The 21868-nt window shown below is 38.4% G+C and overlaps 1 protein-coding gene across 13 annotated transcripts in view; it reads left to right on the top strand.

The window, feature by feature from the left end:
- Positions 1-21261, top strand: part of TAMM41 (TAM41 mitochondrial translocator assembly and maintenance homolog) — a 28377-nt gene extending 7116 nt beyond the window's left edge. For 2 of the 13 annotated variants that reach the window (XM_039383410.1, XM_039383416.1), the window contains 4 exons: positions 722-867; positions 3014-3179; positions 5318-5380; positions 19844-21261. In XM_039383410.1, coding sequence (XP_039239344.1) covers positions 722-867; positions 3014-3179; positions 5318-5380; positions 19844-19971 — 503 coding nt within the window. In that variant the 3' untranslated portion in view covers positions 19972-21261. Of the gene's footprint in view, positions 1-721; positions 868-3013; positions 3180-5317; positions 5381-12229; positions 15003-19843 lie in introns of those variants that run through there. The other 11 variants (XR_005564319.1, XM_027748512.2, XM_039383415.1 and 8 more) reach the window with 11 other exon arrangements.
- The last annotated feature ends 607 nt before the right edge of the window (positions 21262-21868 follow it).

Below are 21868 nucleotides of genomic sequence, written 5' to 3'. Positions count from 1 at the left end.
ACTGAGCCTCTAACTCCTGGTTAGAAACACCGGAAGTTACCAGGCTAGTACCTAACTGAGGTAGTTATTACATACTAGCTGTCTTTTCTCTTATTCTCTCTGAAACTTTTCAGTCATGTATCAGAAGAGAAAGTGTAAAGGTCAGTGATGTAACAGTGGTGTTAAAAGCAGTTGATTTTTGAGACTAATAACAAAATACATGGCTAAGAGGAAAAGATAATCTTACCATGACTGCCATTAGGTGAACTTCAGGTACTGCCCTTGAAGTGCAGAGACAATGCAAATTATTTTCTCTCAATATTGGAAAATTAAGCTTATTTGTTTGTAGATACAAAGTATTAGAACTGGTCAGTTTGTTTAGTAGTCTTTTGAAATGTATGTATCATTGCAAAGAATGTAACTGCTACTGCCGCTTGACAGCTGGACTTACTTTGTCGTCCACAAGTGAAAATGTGGACATATGGGCTGATGATATTACAACATATCAGAGGCCACAAAACAATATTTGACTCTAAGCACATATCTTCTGTGCTTGAAGATATTTGAATAGCTTTTTGACTAATAGAAGGTGAACCTTGTTGTGAATTATGCAGGCATTGGTAGAACTGAAGAAAAAAGCTTTAGATGACAGCTTTTTACTATATTGATTTCTGTTATATTCTCCTTCTCTGAGTTTTTGGGTTTTTCCTAATGAATTAACTGTGTCTCTTTTCTTGACCAGGTGATTTCAGAATGATAATAGGAGAAGACAGATTGAAAGTGCAGAACATAGTGAAACCCAACATACCCCATTTTCAGAAGCTGTACAGTACCATATTACAGGACTGCCCTCAAGTGGTATATAAGCACCATCTGGGAAGACTAGAGGCAAGTGTTCTTCAAAACATTTTTAAAACAAACAGGTGGAAGTGCTTTATCACATTGACAGAAGGCAGGAATTATGCCGTGCACTAAGGAGGGCAGTTGTAGTCACTGTACTTGCTATTTGTTATGTTTCTGTTGTTTAGTTAATTCTGCAACCAGAAGATTTGCCTTAAATACCAGTCTCTGCATATGTAGTAACTACTGCTCATTTTCTTTGAGTATGGGCACAGAACTAGAGCCCTAGCAAAGGAACAAGAGAAGATGGCTGTAAAACACATGTTCTAATGACTACCACATGGACACAACTGTCTAGGCAGTGATGAATGAACATATGGTTTATGTTAAAAAGATTAGGTTGTAACTCAGAGGTGCAACTTTCCACAATCAAAAACTGCATCTCACAAAAAAACTCATCAAGTGCTAGTTGTGAAGATCAGCTGACTAAACCTAAGTGAAATTCTGACATTATCTTTAAATACCCATCCTAAACCATTTCTATCCTTAGTATTTGGGAAATCCAAAATGACCAGTATCTTGAATTCGATCTTTCTGGTATAACATTGGAATTAGGGGAGAGATGCCATACAGTCAGGGGTCCAGTAGCAGTTTTCCTCTTGTAGTTTGCATGTCCATGTGTGAATATTCAAGTTACAAATGAAGTTACAAATAGCACGGGTTGTCTCATGGACTCTTATCCTCGAGTCACCGTGGTAATTATCTCCCAAATGCCTCCTTTTAGGATGTGTCTTTGTTAGAAACTGATATAAGTACAGTTTTAAGCAGACCTGAGTACAGTAAAAAATTGTTCTGCAGCGCTTTGGAGGACAGCATAGGCAGATCTGTCTTACACTGCAGCTGTCTCCATGTTTTCTTATCAGTGTGCTCTTCAACAGTTTAGTGGAAGAAATATTTAAATTAATTTTGAAAAGGATCAGTAATACTTTCTTCAAGAAAAAGGCTAGTTACAATAATACTTCCCGTTGTTTTACCTTTAAAAAAAATCCAGATAGCGTACTGCAAATATGCTGTTGGATAATAAATCTGTCCATAATTCCACAATTGTCATCAAGGTTGTTGATTAAATGCCATTATTTCACTGTTGATTTGAAGTAAGGTGCTTTAATATTCTATTGTTCACACCTTGGTGTGATTATTGGCAGTCATTACCCGGACTGAGGTGAATGTCTGCTCTCAGGAGTGCAGTTTAATGCAGAATAGAACCCCCTTCTCCAAGTATATGTCTTCAGAGTTACAGAGAAAATTCTTTCTTAAAAGATTCCTCAAAACCAACTGAAGACAGACGCTAGTTCTCACAGTTTTGGTTCAGACGTGGATTCCTCCCACATAATGTTCAGAGCCTGCTCATCGTCGGCTGACTCTGGAGTGATTCATCTGGAGATCATTTTCTCCACACTGACAAAAGGGAGTGGATAGGGGAACTAGACTCCTGTCTGATGTCTCCATGAAGAGTCTGAGATGTTGTGTGGGAGGAACTGAGCTCTTCATATTTTCCTCCAGTTTTGGAGAGATCTGCTCCATCATGCATTTTTCAGTGTTTGTGCTTACACTCTGTATAAATATGTACAAGCTTGTACGTTGGCATTGTTGTATTCAAAAAAGGGTCCTTGAATTTCTGATTTAGATTGGAAAATGTGGAATGAATGTTTTCTTCAAATTTTACAAACCAGATGTGGTTTGAGTTTAAAGCAGAGAAAATGGTTTTCAAACTAAACTTGAAATGTGTGTGTCTACAGTTTGATTATATTCAGGCAGAAGAAACTGAGCTAAGTGGTCTTTTGGGAATTTTTTTTTAATTGTAGTGTACTTATGTTTCCAAAGGAAATTGGATATAACAGAAACTATACAGTTTCAATGAAAAGTTACTTACAGAGACAGGAAGATCATGTATGTCTTTAATTAAAATTAACATCTTTGCATTGAGTTATTCTTCAGGTTCAGAACTGAGATAACTGCATTTCCCTGTGCTTGGGAAATTTTCGTTACAAATGTCCATTACTTGTGCTAGTGACATAGATTGGGTTCTGAGAGATATTTCTCAGAGGTCAAAGATAGCCAGAAGAATTTTCGGACTTCTTTAAGATAAAGAGAACTGAATGTTTTTTTCTGTCTTATTTTCTATAACATTCAGATTGATAAAAGTCCAGAAGGTCAATTTGCACAACTAATGGCTTTGCCAAAGACTCTGCAGCAAAAGATAACTTCTCTGGTAAACCCTCCTGGAAAAAACAGAGATGTGGAAGAAATTTTACTGCAAGTTGCCCATGACCCTGACTGTGGATTTGTGGTGCATCAAGGTAGGCCTAACCAGTGTCTGTAATCTCTTTTAAGACGTGATAGAGATACAAATCTGTATCTGTATCTGTTTTTCTATTTCAGAAGGATGGTTTAAAGAGAAGGGTGAAAAACCCAAGAGATTAATCACGAGATACCTCCTTAAAAACATCGGTTTGGACTTCTTTGATTGCAAACAGGTTATCTGAAAAACTAGCAAATAGCATTCCTAGTGATATAGGAAGATATGTTTTGGTTTGGGTCCTGGAAGAGACAGTCTTTAGGGATTAGTGTGGCCTGCTTAGACTGTCTTAACTCTGTAGTGCTTACACCTTTAGGCAAAACTTCATCGAAATACTGAGCTATGTATCCTACCAGTCACGCATTGCAAGGATAAGCTAATTTTCTGTCTTGCTGACATTACTCTTCCCAATCATGTTGGTTAGTCCAGACATGTAAGCTCTGGCAGAGAACTCAAGCTTTAAGGAAAAAGATTGAGGTGTGTCTCATCATCACAGCTGCTCTGAGGCAAGATTATGTCATATGAGCAAGTTAAAGCTAATGCTGCAGACATCAATGTTTTTATATGCTGCAGAAAAAGGGAAATGTTTAGTACTTGAAGAACTTGACAAATTTTTAGTTCCAGTTAGCAAATTTTGCAAGCCCCTTTCAGCACAGCAAAAGTTCCCTACGTGCCTGGGAGCCACTAGACACTCTCCAACTGCTGAGGGAGCTTTTAGACTGTTTTCTGTTTGGGGAAATAAAGCTCCTGAGACTTGCAGTTCTCCACTGGCAGTATAGGATGCATTGCATCTGGACATTGAGGTGTCCAGCTTTTTCATGACAGTCTATGACACCTTCTGTGCTGGGCTGCAACAGTAACAGGATAAAAGCTTAATCCAGGAGCAGTGTTGTGAGCTGCACATGATTTTAGAGCTCCAAGTTATCCCCCCTGAGCTCATCATCCTTGTGGTTGTGTTTCTGTAGGGTCTTGCAGGCGTGGCTGTGGCTGTGCACAGTGGTGCAGCAGTTCAGTATCAAAACACTGAATAGATCTGGTCTTCTCAGGCCAAACAGTTTAAACTCTTAGGAGAACAAATCAAAACCCCTCTTTCACTTTTGTGGCCAAAAGATTTTCCTAATTCATCACTCTGAGTGAAGGCCAGGACAAGCCATTTGGGAATCCTACAAGACAAAGCTGATTACTCAATCTGAATTATATTATCCCTAGATATTTTACTAGATCAATATGATTTCTTCCTTTCCCCTCCCTACCCCTCAAATTATTTTCAGTGGAACATTGTATCCCTCTTACTTATTAATGGATTACACTAAACTTTGTTCTTCATTATGGAAGTAGCTTTGAAAGAAGGGTTTAAAAATATTTGAAATTATATTCTAGGTGTTTAATGCAGGATAATATCTTTCAGTTTGGAAGCCTAACTGAGACTACTGCATTCCTGCATTTTTTTTAAAGTATTTAGTAACGTGCAGTACTTTTTTACATATCAGTATGCTTTTATGTGTTAGAACAAACATACCAATACTTCTGAAAAAAAAAATTTTAAGTTTTATATACTTTTCCATTAATACCTAAGAACCACAGGACAATGAGAACTGAATGTGGCACAGTGCAAAGTGATAAATGAGACTTATCTTTCAAAGCTGATAATTTAGAAAAGCCAGACAAGCTCTGCACAACAGTGACATCTCTACTTGATCAGAGAAGTGCAAAATCCCAATTTTATATTGAAGTAATCATGAAGTATAATTTGTTCTGCTCTAGAATGTTGATACCAGCACTTAGATGAAACAACTCCGAATCCTTTGTGACTAATTATCTTAGTAGAGATGTAGTGGGACCTCTAAATACATTTATTTGATCAATTCCTACCGGTTGTTGTCTGTTTTAATATTGATTTGGTTTGTTTTTTTCCTGTATGTTATATATAAAATAAAATAGCTTAGAGAATATTTTCAATTAATATGACAAAGCAGAGCAGAAACAAAACATTGTCAGCATAAGTGTATGTTTTACTTTCAGGCTGGCTTGATTGTATAACTGGAACAATATTTGACTTGTGTATGTTGGAGGGTAAAAAAAAAAAATCGGCACAAAACTGCTAAGATGGATAACATCTGTGTGCTTTTCTCTCTGCAGGCATTTCAGGAATTGTGAGATCTTCCAGTATAGTGCAGAGTGCTAAAACCATACTGACAGCTGGTAAGAATGTGTGTGATTTCCATCAACATAGGTCTTTTAATTTCACAAAGGAAAAATTACAGGGCCCCAAGACTATCTTGTTACAGGAGTTTATTCTTTAAACTTTTAGTGCATTTAATTGAAAGCCCCTGGAAGATAAAAGTAATATTTAAAGCAGAAGATTTACTGTAACTGTTGCAAAATTGTAAAATGCTAAAAGGAACTGGAGTCTGTGCAAGTTGTAAACAAATAAACAAACCCCCCAACAACCCAAAAGTAAGGAAAAAACCAACTTCTGAGTTCAGTTTAATTTTCTATGCAGGCCAGATCTGGCTGATATGCACTAGTTCTGCACTTTCTGCATTAAAAAGGCTTCATGCTTTCTTGAAGTTGCTTAAATAATTTTCTGAATTCATTCATACCTATTCCTAGTTCTTCCACAAAAGCAATTATATACAAATGATGCCAGTACTGGTTTTAAAAGCAGCTATAGAGGTTCCTACTGAGCAATCCTTATCCAGACTTCTACAGAGGCTGTTCCCCTCCACTGGTGTTGGTGACTCCATGTTACACCTCCTACCCCTAGCAAAGAAACACAGCTTTCAGTGTTCAGGACCATTACAGGTCTGCTGAGTAAAATAAGCAGGAACACTTTTACTTTTTATATGTGTCTGTTAATAGTTTAGTTCTATTAAATGGAAGAAGTCTGACAAAACTATTGCCTAACTTTTAGTAGCTGGAGGAGACAGAACTCCATCTAAGTAAAGCAATTTTGTTATATATCAATTAAGCGCATGGCAGATGTTAGCTTCTAATGTAAGGTTTCCAACCAAATAGGTACATTTTTCTTCTACGGTTTGTTGTCAAAATTACCTGCTAGTGGTCAAGAATTCTGGTATTATAACATGCCTTTTTTAGAGATGTCAACTTGCATCCTATCTGTTCCTAAATCCATGGAGCGTAGATTTTTTTTGTGAAATAATTGTAGGGGAGGGGTCAAAGACAGTGTTATCCTATTGAATCCAGTGCTTGGGAAAGTTATCCTGACTGCCCAGTAGGGCAAAGCTGTTTGTGTGTAACTTAAAGAGCAGGGATAGAGACAGCTGAGCTTTCTAGGTTATTTATGCTCTCCTTCTGTCTGTTCTGATGGACAGAAAATCCCCTCTGGGAGTTATTAGCTCCTTTTGCATGTCATGCAGTAAATCACAGCCTGTGTTGGTACTGGGACTTTTGTGGGGTCCTAATGCATCTTCTAGTAGGACTTGTGATTCTTACCATGTTTTCTGCTTGTGCACTTGAAACTAGTTATTTGGGAAATGCCTTTATTTTCCTTTAACTGCTTTTTGCTTTATATACAGTGGCTTTTTTTCCCCTTTAAAACAAACTCGAGTTGTCTCCTAACCAGCCAGTTAACATAGAATAACACTCATATTTAAAAACATGTATTTTCTGCTGGTGGTTTTAGTGTTGAAAACATATTTTTGTGATTTGATTCAGGTAAAGCAAAGCAATTTGGATCCTTTGCCTCAAGCACGAGCCAAATTTGAGCAAGGAGGCCCTAGGGGAGTTGATTTTTCTTACTTTTAGCATAATTTAGTTCCTTTTTTTTAAACATATTTACAGTCTTCTGCCAGAATCTGGCCAAAACCATTTGCAACAGAATTCAGGATTGATGGATTTTTCAGATGTGAGATTTGTATGATCTTAAATGATTTTCCCTGGAATTGAGGAGGAATGGGTGTCCATGGGTTTAGGAGTTAGTTAGTAAAAGCTTTTTGCTTGTGGGGTTTCTTTTTGTTGCCTTTTTTTTTTTTTTTTAAATAATTCTCTCCAAACACTTATGATTATGTTAAATCTTGCTGTATCTTCTTATGAAGATTTTCTCTCAAGTACAGTTTCTTAGTTTAAAAATGCATTCCTAGGGGCAGCAGTACTGCTGCTGCCGTGGCTGTGCCAGTCCTTGGGGCTCTCCACGTTCCTGGAGACGCAGAATGTGCACAACACAGGGTGGCTCCTGCATTGGAATAGTTGCTTGACTCATGGAAGGAATGTGTCTTACAGGGAAGTGTGGAGCTTTAAATTCAATCCCTAAGGATGCCATATTTCTTCATTCTTTGTCCAAATCTTGTCTAATATTCTGTTCCCCTAAGACCTATTTTCACGCTTTCTAGTAGAGACTTTAGGAAAAGTATATGGCTCTGACCTTCTGCAATGCTTAGGTCAAGAATAGTAGCTTAAAATAAGAGAATTATTAAAGAGGTTCATGAAATCTGTGGCTTCATTAAATAAGCTCTGACTTTTTTTTTTTTTGCTGTTTCTAGTAACTGTATAAATAGTTTGTTTGAGGAAGAATTAGTTTTCACTACCTGACCATCGTTCTTTTTGGAATGTAAGGGAGGACACAATATCTTTTCCTTAGCTGATTGTTTTACTTTAACAACCAAAAAAAGTGAAATGCCTACTCTGGTCCATAGCATGGCTGTCAAATGTACAGCATATTTCTAAATTGAATGCTAAATGTTAAATCAGCAATCGTTGTGCTGAGGTGGCATGCTGGGTATTAACATTATTGGCAAGGAGCACAAGCAAAATAAAGAATTTCAACCCATTTAAGAGAACTTTTTTCATCTTTCTCTGCCAATGTGGTTTTGAAGTTGAGCTCTAGCTCTGTGTTTTTGTTTGTTGTTAAATGCCCTGTTTAGTTTTTGAAAATGTGCCTGTGCATTTCTTCGAGTCTGTGGTGAGGTTGCCTCTCTGTTTCTCATTAGAGATGGCACCATGGTTTAATTTGTTTTCCCATGTAGCTAGAGTTTGCATGGTCTTTGGGAACTAACTCTGCAGCTCTTATATTTAACTCCTCTGAAGGAGATGTTGATACTTATTTAGCTTGGATTTCTTCTTTATATTTCACTCGAGGAATGCAGCAAGCCTTGAAAATTTTTCTATAAATACAATACTATGAATTAAATCATCAATTGAAGCATTTGTTCAAGATACTGTTAAGTTAACACAAATGCTCTGAATAACATTTGTTTTCTTAGAATTGAGATATTAGTATACTAATCCTTGTGTATTCAAGGATTCTTTTAAACTTAAAGGATCAGCTTTATATGTAAAATACTCTGTAGAGTTCAGATAACTGATGTCCTCATCAGCTGCCTGAGCAGATACTGCATTGCCACCAACTTCACTGGGAATATGTGTACAAAGTTTGCATATGTCTGTGCATGACACACTATCAGTATGTAACTATTTGCCTCCACATGACAGCTCTTCAGCAGTACATACATCAGTCTTTCTTTTTAAAAGGAATACTGCATCCAGGCATATCTACCAGAAAACTTTGGGGGACTTCAGCCAAATTGCTGTCTTACAACACTAACACTTCCAAAAAACTCAATGCAGATTGTTAAGTAAAACCAGATACAACTTGTGTTTACACTGAGATGCTGTGGTCTCGGTCCCATGTGCATTAGGCCTTTGTTCTGTATCCTATAGTGGAAAAATTTGAAGGGGAGGTGGAACCACCAAGTCATAGATTCATAGCTGAAGTAAGAAAGACATTTTTATGTGGGTCAACTGCTTCAGATTCTGAGACTGAGCCATAATTACAACCATTAACTTTTACTACAGATGTGACTCATCACCCTGAGGGCTGCTTTAAGAAACCAGCTGTATGTATAAACCTGCATTTTCCTTTGCAGGCTGATGTGGTGGGGCAGAAATGTAAGCATCTCATTCCATAAGCCTCTGGTGGGTGGAGTTCAGTGGAGTGCTCCCTGCAGGGGGAAAATAGGAAAGAGAAAAATCTCTGTTCTGTTGAGCTGCTTCAGGAGGCAGGGTGAGTTGGCAGGCTGGTAGAACAAGCTGACTTGCAGGCTGCAGTGCCAGCACAGTTAATTCCAGTCCTGCAGGGCTGAATCAGCTGCGTTGCTGTTGGTCTGCCACGTTATCCTGCGCTTCCACAAGTACTCTGACTTCATTGTAATGGCACAACAGCATCCATCCTGTCAGAGCAATTCCCGTATTGGAGGGGCTGGATCCTGCATGTACAGTACCTGGGAGACTGGACAGTCATTTTCAAAGCCATACACACAGTTTTAACTTTGGAGATTGGAATCACTTCTTTCATTTATGTGCTATGCCCGAGCTCAGCCTGGCCTTGTTCTGCAACTGGAATTCTTACCCTGTGTGCAATTCCAATGTGGATATGTGAGTCGCCTTGGAATTTACATGATTATTCACTTATTATTTGAGGAGCCTGTCATGACTTCAGTAGTGTGCTTGCTTTTACAAAAACCTATTAATTGTAGAAAAGTTAGAGCATACAGGATACAGCGGGTTTGTAAGTTCAAAATACAGGTATGGATTATTTCTTATGAAAGATAAAGCTGAGCTTATTTAAATTGCAGTTAGAGGCACCAGAAGTGTAAAACTGATTCTATACAGCGTATTTATCATAGGATTTTTACCCTCAGAAACCTTTCCTTGTTACTGCATACTCGTTTGACTTCTTGCTACTCTAGACTGTCAATACCAAATGTATCTTTTCACTTGAAATATTTTATCTTCATTTGATTGCTTTCTAAGGTCTTTTTCAAATTAAAAATGATCATACCCTCCTCTCCTCCCTCTCCCCAAGAAAAGACCAGGGCAGTAGATGGCTAAACCCGTGGTACTTGTTCCAGAACATCTTTCCTTGCACTCTGGTCTGTCATACTGTGTGCCTTACAGCTAAATTGCTTCTGTGTATTTTTAGTCAGTCTTGTGAGGTGTTCAATTAGATAAACATAAGAAAGACTGTAGTAAGTATAACGTACCATACTTTCGATCTCTGCATTTAAGTGTCAAAATGAAAGCTTCTTGTGCAGCATTAAAAGCTTGCCTTTTCAGTTTTGAATTTGTAAGGGTGTGATTGAACTGTGCTGTAAGCTGAAAAGTCACTGTGTCTTATGTTGGGTTTTTTTGTTTGTTTGTTTTGGGGAGTATTTTAAACAAAAAAAGCTGAAAGATGGAAAAACAAGTAGCTCCACTTGCTAGGATCTCAGGACCCCACTGAAATGCCAAAAGTAACAGGTTTTAAGTTTACAAATACTAGATGACTAAACTCAGCAAAAGGCTACGTCTTTTGTTTATTCTCGGTCTGTAAGAGATGGCTGGTAGAATTTAAGTGTTTAAGGGTGCACTTCACAAATTGTGTGGGAGTCATCCTTGGTCCCTTCTTATCTAAAACTCCTAAATGCTTGGAGGCAACGACTGCTGCTCTGTCTTTATGAAAACTGAGACATTCCTGCCTTCACTGTAGGCCCAGTGTGATGGTGTGGTATTTACCAGAGTTCACTACTTGTGGGCAGGAGAGTGCTAGAGTATGGCAGCTACTCTGGCTTCATATGAGGTTTGTTATAACCAAGTGACAGCAGGTTATTCTAAAGCAAAATTGGTCCAGACAACATCCCCGTGACACATTGAGGTCCATGGTACACCTCTGATATTGGCAGTGTCTCCAAAGTATAGCTGCTTGTCATCATCTCATTATTTTTGCTGCTTTCAGTTCAGCTGGGTATGTGCCTTGCCTGGTGTTTCAGACCCATCGTTTCGGTATCATCTCCTAAGCACACAGATTGAGCAGTTTTATTCTCTGGCAGATGCACCATTCTGTCAGTTATGAAATTGTACCTGCCCTTCTACCTAGTTGGCATGAGGCAATAACAAAATATTCAAGGAAGTTACAGTGTACTTTACAACTTGTTGAAATCAGAACAGATTTGCACCTTAACAGTCAGCAACATAGTTCCTATGACAAACCCAGATCTCTGTTTTCACTTTTAATTCAAGAGCCTTTGCATAGCAGTGCCTGGGCTGCTGATGGTCTGCAGGGTTTGATTAAACACATAGTTGAGGTGGGCATCAGCGTGATGCTTCTCAGTTCTATCTGTAGAATTGGTCTCCAACAAGGCAGGCAGGTGCCCAGTGTATGGCACTAAGCACAGCTGTCTAACATCTGCTTGGCACCAGGAATTGGCCCAGGAGGGGGTGGAAGTGTAGAGCTTGTTATCTACCAGTCACGTGGACTTTGCTTGTTGTGCTTGAGCAGGATGTTCTTTTGTCCTGGTTCAGCCCTCTCACTCCTTCCCCTTTATCCCTTCAGTAAAATTTTGGCTGCATAGCTTTGGGCATAGCTTGAGGTTCTTCATCTAATCTCCAGAATCTGGGAATTGGGCTCCTGTCTCAAGAGCCAAACTGCTTTGACAACTAGATTCTTCTCACAGGCATGGCCAGCTAAGTAACCTGCATGGCTAACGGCAGCCTGGAATCCTCCAAACAGTCCTGCTTAGGTGTCCTGCTGCACAGTGGAATCTGGCAGGTTGCTGGTGTCCATTACCAGCCAGAGTGGAATCCTACTCAGCTGGACATACCTTGCAGTAGATGAGAAAGGGCTTGAAAAAGCACAGTGTATTAGTTTGGTGAGGATCTGCAGCACACACAGGTGCGTTAAAAGCCTTCCTGTATGTAGCATTTAGAAACAGTGATGTGAAGGAGAAGTTTCCCTCTGCACCAGTTAATTGTTTCAGCAGGAATCTCTACATTTGCTATCCCTCAGTTATTGTCTGTACAATGTGCTTGTATACAGCATTGTCAGGCCTTCAGAATGAACCTGTTTATTGTACATGCTTTGATACTATTGAAGTTTTTTTTTGTGTCATTATCTACTATGTTATGAAGGCTATTTGCATATCTGCCTGGTGGATTAGGTTGTCATTCCTCCATGGAAATACTTCACTTGGTGTAGTGAAAACTATTATCTGAGTCAGCCTTCCTAAATGTTTATATTTTTCATTTTGTCTTTTTTTTTTGTCCTTTTTTTTTTAGGGGCAAAGAAATCTGTAACTTACAGTATGAAGAAATTATATAAAATGACAAAGGGATGGTTAAGGAAGACATCTTGAGTCTTGACGTAGTATGTATGGGTAAATAAATGGTACTTTTTCTCTAAATATTTTGCAGATGCCACTTTGCATACTTGAGAAGATTACAACGCATTTAAGAAGTCCATTCTAATGACTTACATGCCCAATTTTATGAATGAAATAGGAACTTTTTAATGGGAGAAGGTTTGCTGGTAATAGGGCAAAGGAATTCTACTCTGTAAATACTGAACTGTATTTTCTTGTATACTAGAGCTTGGATTTTCAGAAACCCCTAGTAAAAAGAATTGATTGTACATATGAATGAAAACCCAAAGCCACTCATTTTCTATGTATTGCTAGCTTTATTTTCCAAAATACCCTCAGGCTCTTTCAAAATAATCAAGTTCTTTCAGGGACTTATGGAACTGGAGAGCCCACTGAATTTTGTGTAGATAAGAAACTGTCCTTTCACATTTCTGCATTGACAAGTTCATCCTTAGAATTCTTCTGAGGATCCTCACTGGATGCTTCTGCAGGGCAGACCTTATGGAAAGGACATTTCTTCTCACGTGTGACATTCTGAATCCAAAAAACTTCCACGGTGACTTTCAGTGTGGGAAAGAGAAATGAGCAGCTTGTCAGGTGTCAGGTTTCAGTCCTTTCATAAAAATCCTTTTATGAGCCTGAGATGAAAACTGCCCAACTCATGGCTCAGTCTTGTCAGAAGAGCCAGAGTTGGAGGGAAAATCATAATTCCATGGACCTACTTGTGCAGACTTATGAAATATGTGTTGTTTGGCAAAAGATTCTATCAAAGCACTTTGAAGTTGGGAATATTATGAACAAAAGCACATATTTTTTGATTCTTTGATTTTATTTTTTTTCCCCTGAAAATACTGTCCACAAAGGTGAAACTTGTTTTCCCTTTAAAAATTAGCTAAACTAAAGAAAATTGGAGTTTTACATAACGTGTTCAATCATGCCATTAAAGATTGGACATTTCTGGCAGTTTTCATGTGTGGTGCAATAAATTTGGAGGATCTTTTGTAAACAGAATATTTTTCACACTCAGGTGGGTTTCCTACTTTGGGAAGTTTATCTTATTAGAAATAAATTGAGACAAGATTTAATTTTGTTTGTGAAAATGTCAGTGATAAAAATAATGTAATGGTAAAAAATGGAAATAAGATGTATCTTTCCTGATTAGCATGTGTTTTTTTTCTTGTAAATTATCTGATCAGTAGGGTTGTCTCAAGCTACATTCAATTTAGTGATCTCACTTTAAATTATTGGAATGAAGTTATCTGCTAATTGTTTCCAGGGAGCAGTTCAAAGCATGAATTTAAGAAAGACAACAGAAAATATATTATTGTATGTAGTATGACTCATGCAGGCTTACTTTAATCATAGGACAACTTTAAAATATTGATTATTTTTAAATATTTGAGTTTGAAATTTTAAACCAGAGTCAGGAAATAAATGTGTCCCCTTTTTAAAATTATTATCTTGAAAAATATTATTCCTGTGAAATAGTAAAGAAATGACTGTGAAAATTTCTAAGGCCATAGGTAGATTCCTAAAACTTTGCATTATCCATTGGTGATAGATCCAGAATGTGTGAGCCAAATCCCCTCAAATGTCCCTTTGCTGATATTAGAAGGCTCATGACCCTTTTTATGGGTCATGATGAAGAATGTTTGTATGTGTGGTATTAGCATTCCCTGTCCCCCCTTACTAATGGAAGAGGCCAAATTCCCCAATTTGAAAAGTTTACCATATAAGAAATGTAACCAGGGGCTTTAAGCCACTGCTTAAATAAACTTAACTTGGGTTTTGGCTGGATTTTTTTGTTTGCACGAAGAGGTTCCTTTGTAGATAATCTAGAAGTCTTTTATACATAATACACCCTTATCCACCTTAAAATTAACCTCATACGAGTTAATTAAGTGAGGGCTTACAGTAGCCATACCATTTTTAACATTTCAGCATAAGCTCTAGTAAAAGAAATCTGAAATCAGATGTTGACTTGCTTAGGTGTGCTCGGTGGGAAGCTCTTAAGAACAGAAAACACTGATCCCAGTGCTAGAAACAGACCCCGACAGATACAAAGGTTTTGGACAAATGAACAGCCTGAGAAAAGATTCAGGATGGAGCCATGGCCTTCTGAATGAAATAGTTACCAGGTAAAAAGTGAGAACTGCCTGATTTAGTCATCTAACAAGGTGACAGCTTTGATTAGTTGGTCCCAAATGAAATGCTCCGTAGGGGAACACTTGGGCACATGTGCAGCAGCATAGACAGAACACTGATTTTTTATCTGGTGTTAGAAAATTTTTAGTAGGGTCCAGGGTAGTATCTGGGGAGGGAAGGAGGGAGGAAAGTCCTCATCTGTGAAAGTCTTAGGATACAAAAAAATTGGAAAACTGAAATTGTCAGCGCATAAATTATCCTTGTAGGAAACGGGAAAATTTCAAACATATCCCTCTGCATAAGTAGTTAGCAAAACTATTTATCGTATTTATCTTTTGTAGTTTTGTTCTTTTTCTTTGAAGGCTGTGTGGGAAGGGGTCTAAGAGAGCCTTCGCTCCTTCCAAAGAAGAGGACGCCAACCACTGGTGAGGATTTGTCCTCGACAAATTCAGAGAGATCATTCCTAGTGAACCTGTATTTTTCTGTGTGAATTCTGTTCCTCTAGTCAACTTTTGGAAAATAAAGTCTGTAAGCAGAAAAATGGAGTTGGTTTTGTGTTTTTAAGAAGTGCCAGTTGCTGCACACTGGACTGTTAGAAATCTATTCCATATACTGAATACATTACCAGATAATTAAGGCTAACAACTAAAATGTTATTGCAGATTTTGCCTCATTTATTTTCTCTTTGTGTCCATAAATGAAAATATAACTATTGCATTTCTGATTCCCATAATTCCCTCAAGGATGCAGGCTTTACTAGGCATTGCATAGAAGTCTACAGGCTGACAGAAAACAAAAGGACATCTGTGGTGCACAGATGGAGCTAAAAGTTTTCCACAGAATAAGCAATATGACCAAATTAAGAAAAAAAGAGGCAGTGGCAAAACTAAGACATTTAGATTTTAATAAGCTCATTCCTTCCTCCTGTAATAGTGGAATGTAGTGAAGTTTTAAACATCATGAGGCATTCTGGGGAGTAATATTGAACAAAACCATCCTGACGAACCAGTGCACTCTTTTCTTTTGTTTCCTTAACACAAAAAGGTGAGACTGGGGCTTTTTAACCTGGTTAAATAACAGCACCACAGGATAGGAAACCATAAATTGTAACTGCTTCAAGCACTGGTTGAGAGGGGTCATGTGTCATAAGATTGCTCAACATCTGGTTGAGAATTCCTATTAGCAGAGCATTTAATCACATGCTTGACTTAAAATGCATAGGTTAGCACTGTTTTTGAATAGGGATGTAATTCCTTTTTGACATAATGGCAACATATAGCTTGGCCTTGAATCTACAGGAGTAAAAAAAATTGTACGAATCCTTGATGTAGAGAGTTGTACAGTACAGCTGGACATGGCTGACCCCCTCCTGGAATACGGCTGCCACATAAGTAAAGGCTGGATTTTAACAGCTCATTCACTCTGGTGATTTTTATTTACCTTGAAGTTGTGGCTGTTTTCCCTTCTGTTGAGAGAGAATGCCTTGGAGATATGTGTGCACCAGAACTTTAAATAGAGTATCTTGTGGGGATATCTTGTATCCTGAGAGGCTCAGTGTTTCTCCTTCTCTGCAGTTTCTCACTATTGGTGAGTTTGGGGATAAGCAGCAGTTAAATCTGGAATTTTTTAATGATGAAATGCAGTTGTAACTCTAGGGAAGCATTTGAAAGAGCAGCTTTCTTTAAAAACCCTTAGTAATACAAAGATAATGTCCTGAATATTAAAGTAAGACACATTTAAGAGTGGGTTTGGTGTTTCAGAAGCTGCTTGCCCCTGAAATGGTGCTTCAAAACATTAGGAGGCAAAAACAAGTCTGTGATGTGAGAATGAGTTGGCCTCATTCCTGCAGTGAAACAGCAGTCTTCATCCTGCACCTTGCTAGCTGAGCAAGGGCATTTATTCAAGAAATAAGGTTCTCCTAGAAAAAAAAAAAGATAACGTACTGCTTGCTGTCTGGCAGCTAATTAACCATTTTTATGTGCAGCAGATGCTGTGTGGTATCAGGCCCTCCCAACCCTTACACTGTTTGTCCTGCCATGGATTGCTCTGCCCCTCTACAGGTGTTACTTTACTGAAGTTTGCCTGTAACCTGAGCTGGTCATGTTTGTCTTACATTGCTGGATACCCCCTGCATATCTTGATTTTGCTTTATGAACTTCCTTTGTGTACAGCACTATAATGGGTCACTTCTTGCTCTTTGGAGAGAGTTTTGCAAATCCCAGTTTAATAGTTCCTAGTTCACTCCATCTGTTGATACATTGCCAGTATCTAAGTCTGTGCACTAAATCTTTGTGAGACTTAATCTTAAGTCCTTCCTCGTCATCCATATAGGCTGAAATCTTCAACTGTATTCTGTTCTGTAAATCATTTATCTCTGTGCCTTTTAAGAAGTGGCCTACCTTTCCCCTTGGGGCCATTGGTCTTGAACGTATTTATTTTTTTGGCAGAGTGCCATGAATGAATCATAGCCCTGAGCAGCTCAGCCTGGGCTCCTCTCGATTGTTAATAGGGAATACTTGGGGCAGTTGTTACAACGCCTTGCTCTGGGAGACTTTTAAGAGAAGAGAGATTGATTTCAGACTTGTTAGTTGCTTTTGAAGTTCCTCAACAGTATGTGGAAATGATTTCTTACGGTTGTACAGCTGTAATGCACTGAAATAACTCGTGATTGTTGAATGGGAAGTTGGTACATGGGAATATGTTACTAACTCTTTGTCCTAATGAGCTGTTTGCTCTTTCACAAAAAACAGTCACTTCAGCTTTTCATTCCATTTGTAACTTTCCTGTTTATACCTTCCTGCTCCATTTCCATACTGCTTTATTGTTTCTCTTCTTGACTTAATTCTCAAGTCTTTCATTCTGTTCTTCAGACATCCCTCTCTTTTGGTTTCGCTGTCCCACATGGATATTGTTTCATACTCCCTCCCTCTTTTTCCTGTGTAACAGTGCTTTCATTAAAGGCAACCAGGCAGATGATTTATTTCTGATGTCTTAAAAGGCTTCTTTGTAATGAAGAGCCTGGAGCCAAGCAAATCACTAAGGATTTCCGTAGGTGAGTCAGCAGCATGGGCCTGGCTGGCTCTGAGACCCACGGTGTCCACAGTGAAGTATGGAACTATCTCATGCTTCAGAGGGAATGAAGTAGATGACAATGGGAAATCAAAATTTGACTGGATACATCACCATAGATTCTGGTTTCCACTTCTTTGTTAACTTGTCCACTGTTGTGAGCAGCCCATTTGGCTAGCACTGGGATGTTTGGCTGCTCCTAAACTTTGGATTTGGGCAGTGCACAGAGTGTAGGACACAGTATGCTGACCTCCTCCATCAGCATTCGTGGGATGTGTTCTTTATCACGTGCACATTTCCCATTTTCCAGGTGTTTGAGCACTGAGTTTCTCCAGCTGGTTGGCTGTAGGACCCCTCAAATACCACCTATATTGAGTGCACCTGACTTAGTTTTAACTGCAGAGCCTGTATTTCTCACCTGTGCTTCAGGGAGGCTTCTCTTTCGATTTGGTTGACCTTCAGCGTGAGGGAATTGGACCAACAGATGGGGAGTAATAGCTGCAACCTGATCATAAACAAGGTGCCTGTAAGTTAGCACACAGCTGAGCAAGTGGGATCCCTTTCTGTTAGAGGGATGCACTTTGGAGTATTCCAGAGCTTCCTGATGTTTGCAACAAAAATCTTTGCCAAATTGGGAAGATAAAGATGGATCCAGAGAGCAGTATTCCTGGGTTGCTTAGGGAACTGAACTGTGAGGTCCTTGTTCTCCACACTGAGGTAGTAATGCTACATCCTGTTCTGACTTGGGAAACTTCAGAATAAACAGAGCCCTTGGTGAGTGTCCAGTGGAGGGGGATCCAAGCAGGGTTGTGACTCATGCCTTTTCCCAGCAATTAATTTAAAAATAGAGTTGACACTGATGCTTTGAAGGTCAGAATGCCAGGTCAGTGTGTGTCTGATAGTTTTTCATGGGTAAGGTGTTGATAGAGGACGAAGTATTCTTCATTTTGAAATTCAGTTCTGCTGGCCTATATTCTGTGTAGAAAATGAATTTTCTTTGTATTATCTACTGCAGGAAGAAGAGACATTACCTCTACATAGGTATTTTCTGGCATATTTTTTGTCTGAGTGAACAGCTGCTCTGTCACTTTTGATACTGTGGTTTCACAAAATTTTGCAGTGACCTTATTTACCTGTTTTTCTAGATAAAAATTTACATCACAGTTGCTAACTGATCCTGAACTTAATGACTGCCTTAGGGAGAGGCAGGAATCACTTTACTCTTGCACATTTTAACCTCTTACTCAGACTGGTTAAATCAGAGATGTTAAGAAATGGGTTAAATTTTAGTACATGAACAGGAAGCTTTGGACTATATACATTCTGAAATTATTCATGAAAGCTGCAAATGTTTTAGTTACACCTTCAGTAGAACTTTCATGTCATTTTTGCCTTCACAATTCAGCATTCTGCCCAAACCTTTTCATTAGTGGTGGGTGGCTATTTTGACGATTATGCACATTTTTTTCCTGAGAAATTGAAGATACTGCAGCTGTAAAGGCAATATTCTGAACTGACTGAAACTTCATGCAAGTGTCATGGCTATAGAGGATTCCTCCTGCTTTTGAATTTGAATAGAATTTGATTCTTGGGAGCTTGCAACCACAGGGGACAGTCTTTAAAAACAAAACAAACCAAAAACCGGTCATAACACTATGTCTTTTGGTTCCTTCACTTGCTTTTGTTGTACTGTGAGATCTGCTCTGAAAGACTCGAGCCTGATGTTTAAGATACCTCCCCTACTGGTTAAACAGGCCAAGTAAATGGTAAAATATCTCATTTATTTAATTAATTTGTATTACTTCTCTACATGGAATCTGTCTAGCTCTATGAAATACTTGGTAAATTTGAAAGGTTCTGCTCCCACACAGAGGATTATTTTTTTAATCTCTGCTTTCCTGCCAAAGCTTCTCCAAACCTTGGTATTGAAGCATGAAGGTGTGTGGGGGGGGCATTCAATGGAGTTTTTTTGGTTTTGTTTGTGATTTTGGTTTGTTCTTTTAATGTTGCCATCCTCAAGCAACATTGCGCTTAGCAGTGGTGAAATGTCTGGCTCACTCCTTGTACGAGACAGCAGTGAGAGCCAAGAAGTTTGGCTCCTTAAAAATGTTTTGAAAAGTGGTGCAGGACAGGGGGCAGAGCTGACATAAAGCAGCCTCCCAAGGTCTGTCTCATGATATTGTCACAGTGCTTTGGCATTACAGCCTGGGGCAAGGCTTTTGAAAACCAAATTATTTGCACAATAAATTCTAGACTATTTCTTTTTTTCTTTTTTTTTTTTTCCCCTCTGTTTTTTCTCCCCTCATTGCCTCCCAAGACTGGTGTTGGGGCATAAATCCTAGGTGGGGAGATGGTACACATTCTGCACACTCCTGGTTAACTTTGAGCCTGCATCCTTGGGTTAGACTTGCCAAGCAGAAGACTGAGTCAGCAGCAATTTCATAGTTTGAAGGTGAGTTTGTACAGACAACAGTAGATGGTCACTGTGCTTAAAATGCTTACATTTTAAAGTGGATTATATTTAAGGGTTGTACTTGCACAGGTGCTTTTAAAGTTCTGGGTTTTTCTGCTTTTCTTTTTGTTGTTTAAAGAATGTCTCCTCTGTTCCTTATCTAGAGTTTGTGACTAATTTTCAGTATAAAATTGAAAACATGTTACTTGTATTATAGAATCATAGAATCATTTAGGTTGGAAAAGACCTCCAGGATCCTTGAGTGCAACCTTTGACCAATATGGTGTGATTCCATGACACATGGACAGCTGACAGATGGGTATTCCTAAGGGCCTAGACAGTCTCCTGGTGCCCAGTTCCTTTAGGCAGGCATGTTACTCTAATCCAGTCACCTACTGCTGGTTTAGAAGAAATTCAGGTGACTAAAGAACCTTTCCTTATAACCTCGAAATGTATAGAAATTATGTAGCTTACAATAAGTTAGTGTGGAAACTCAGAAAAACAGATTTGCATCTTATCACGAATTGCAACCAGTCCATGATTTTAATGATCCCAGTGGAACTAAAGTTCCTCTTGACCTATTTGAAAGGATACAAATCTAATAGGGAGTTAAATCTATTATATGTATGTGTTTGTTGCACAAGAAAAAAGTGTACAGTAAAGAGGTTGCTTTGAATCTTTATCTACATTTGTGTATCATGGTTATACTGACCTTTTTTTTACACTGAGCTCATCATTCAGTCTCTCTGTGAACCATTTGTGGTCTTTTTATCAGTGTTTAACAAAACTTGGACAAATTAAAAACAGTGGGTGTGACCAAAGCTTGCTTTTAATTTGTTAATCTGACACTCCTTCATTTTTAACTTTTTTTTTTCTCAGATATCTTGACTGTCTTCATTTTATGGGAACATCCATAGGGTGGAATCTTTCCTAGAACAAAGCAAGGAAAAAGTACCTGTGGTTAAATGTTCTGAAAGAACAGAGTTGGTGGTGTTCATATTTCTGTTTTAGTCTGAAAGTATCTCATTGTTTGCTTGAAGATTATGCTGGTGTTATGACCCTGCTCCAACTGAAATTATACTGTCTCTTTTAATCTGTCTTTGGATGATGAGGCAGACAATTATGAAGAGGACAAGCTTTGTCTTGAAGCAGGTAATAAATAACCATCTCCATCAACTTACAGTTTGGATCAACTTGTCTGTCTGGAATTACTGCAATTTAACACATTATGGTGTAATGAAATAATAAACTATCTTCAAAAAAATTTAAAGTGTCTTTTTAAGTCTGATATTCCACAGTGTTTTGGATTTTGGGTGTGTTTTTATATAAGGTAGCTTTGAGATGCAGTGCAAATGAACCCAGATTTTTGCAGGGAAGAGTTTTAGATTCAGAGCTTAGGGGTGTTAACATGGAAGAAAAGATGTTTGTTTCAGCGGCTGCATAATTTGTGTGTGATAAAATGTGTTTTGAGATATGATTTTAAAAGCTGCTGTCATTTGGTGTAAAATCAACCTGTTTTATTAAAAGAATGTGTGGATAGATGGAAGCATGCATTGTAGTTGTACTGACAGGGATTGGGAAGCAATGACATGCCTTACTAAGCTGACAAGTAATGGTGTTTTGTGATAGCTTTGGGAAAAGTTGGTGCTTTTGGCACCAACTTAATAATCTTCATGCAAAGTTTAGTATGTCTTGGGCTTCTCCTCAGACTCAAGGTAACTTCATGCATTCCTCTCTGTTGTAACAGACATAACTGTATTGTTGCTGTTCGAAAAACTAAATGAGATTGCAGTAAGAAACTGGAAGAACTTCCATAAATTCCTCTCTTACTTGCAGTGATACCAGTTGGCAAATTACTTCCTTAGATGGGCACCTAAAGAAAAAGAAACC

This window comes from Pipra filicauda, unplaced genomic scaffold (assembly GCF_003945595.2).
Source record: "Pipra filicauda isolate LSUMZ 115617 unplaced genomic scaffold, ASM394559v2 scaffold309_size868695_pilon, whole genome shotgun sequence".
NCBI classification, from domain to species: domain Eukaryota; kingdom Metazoa; phylum Chordata; class Aves; order Passeriformes; family Pipridae; genus Pipra; species Pipra filicauda.
Note: the sequence above shows the minus strand (reverse complement) of the source record. Positions and strands in the feature narration are given on the sequence as shown.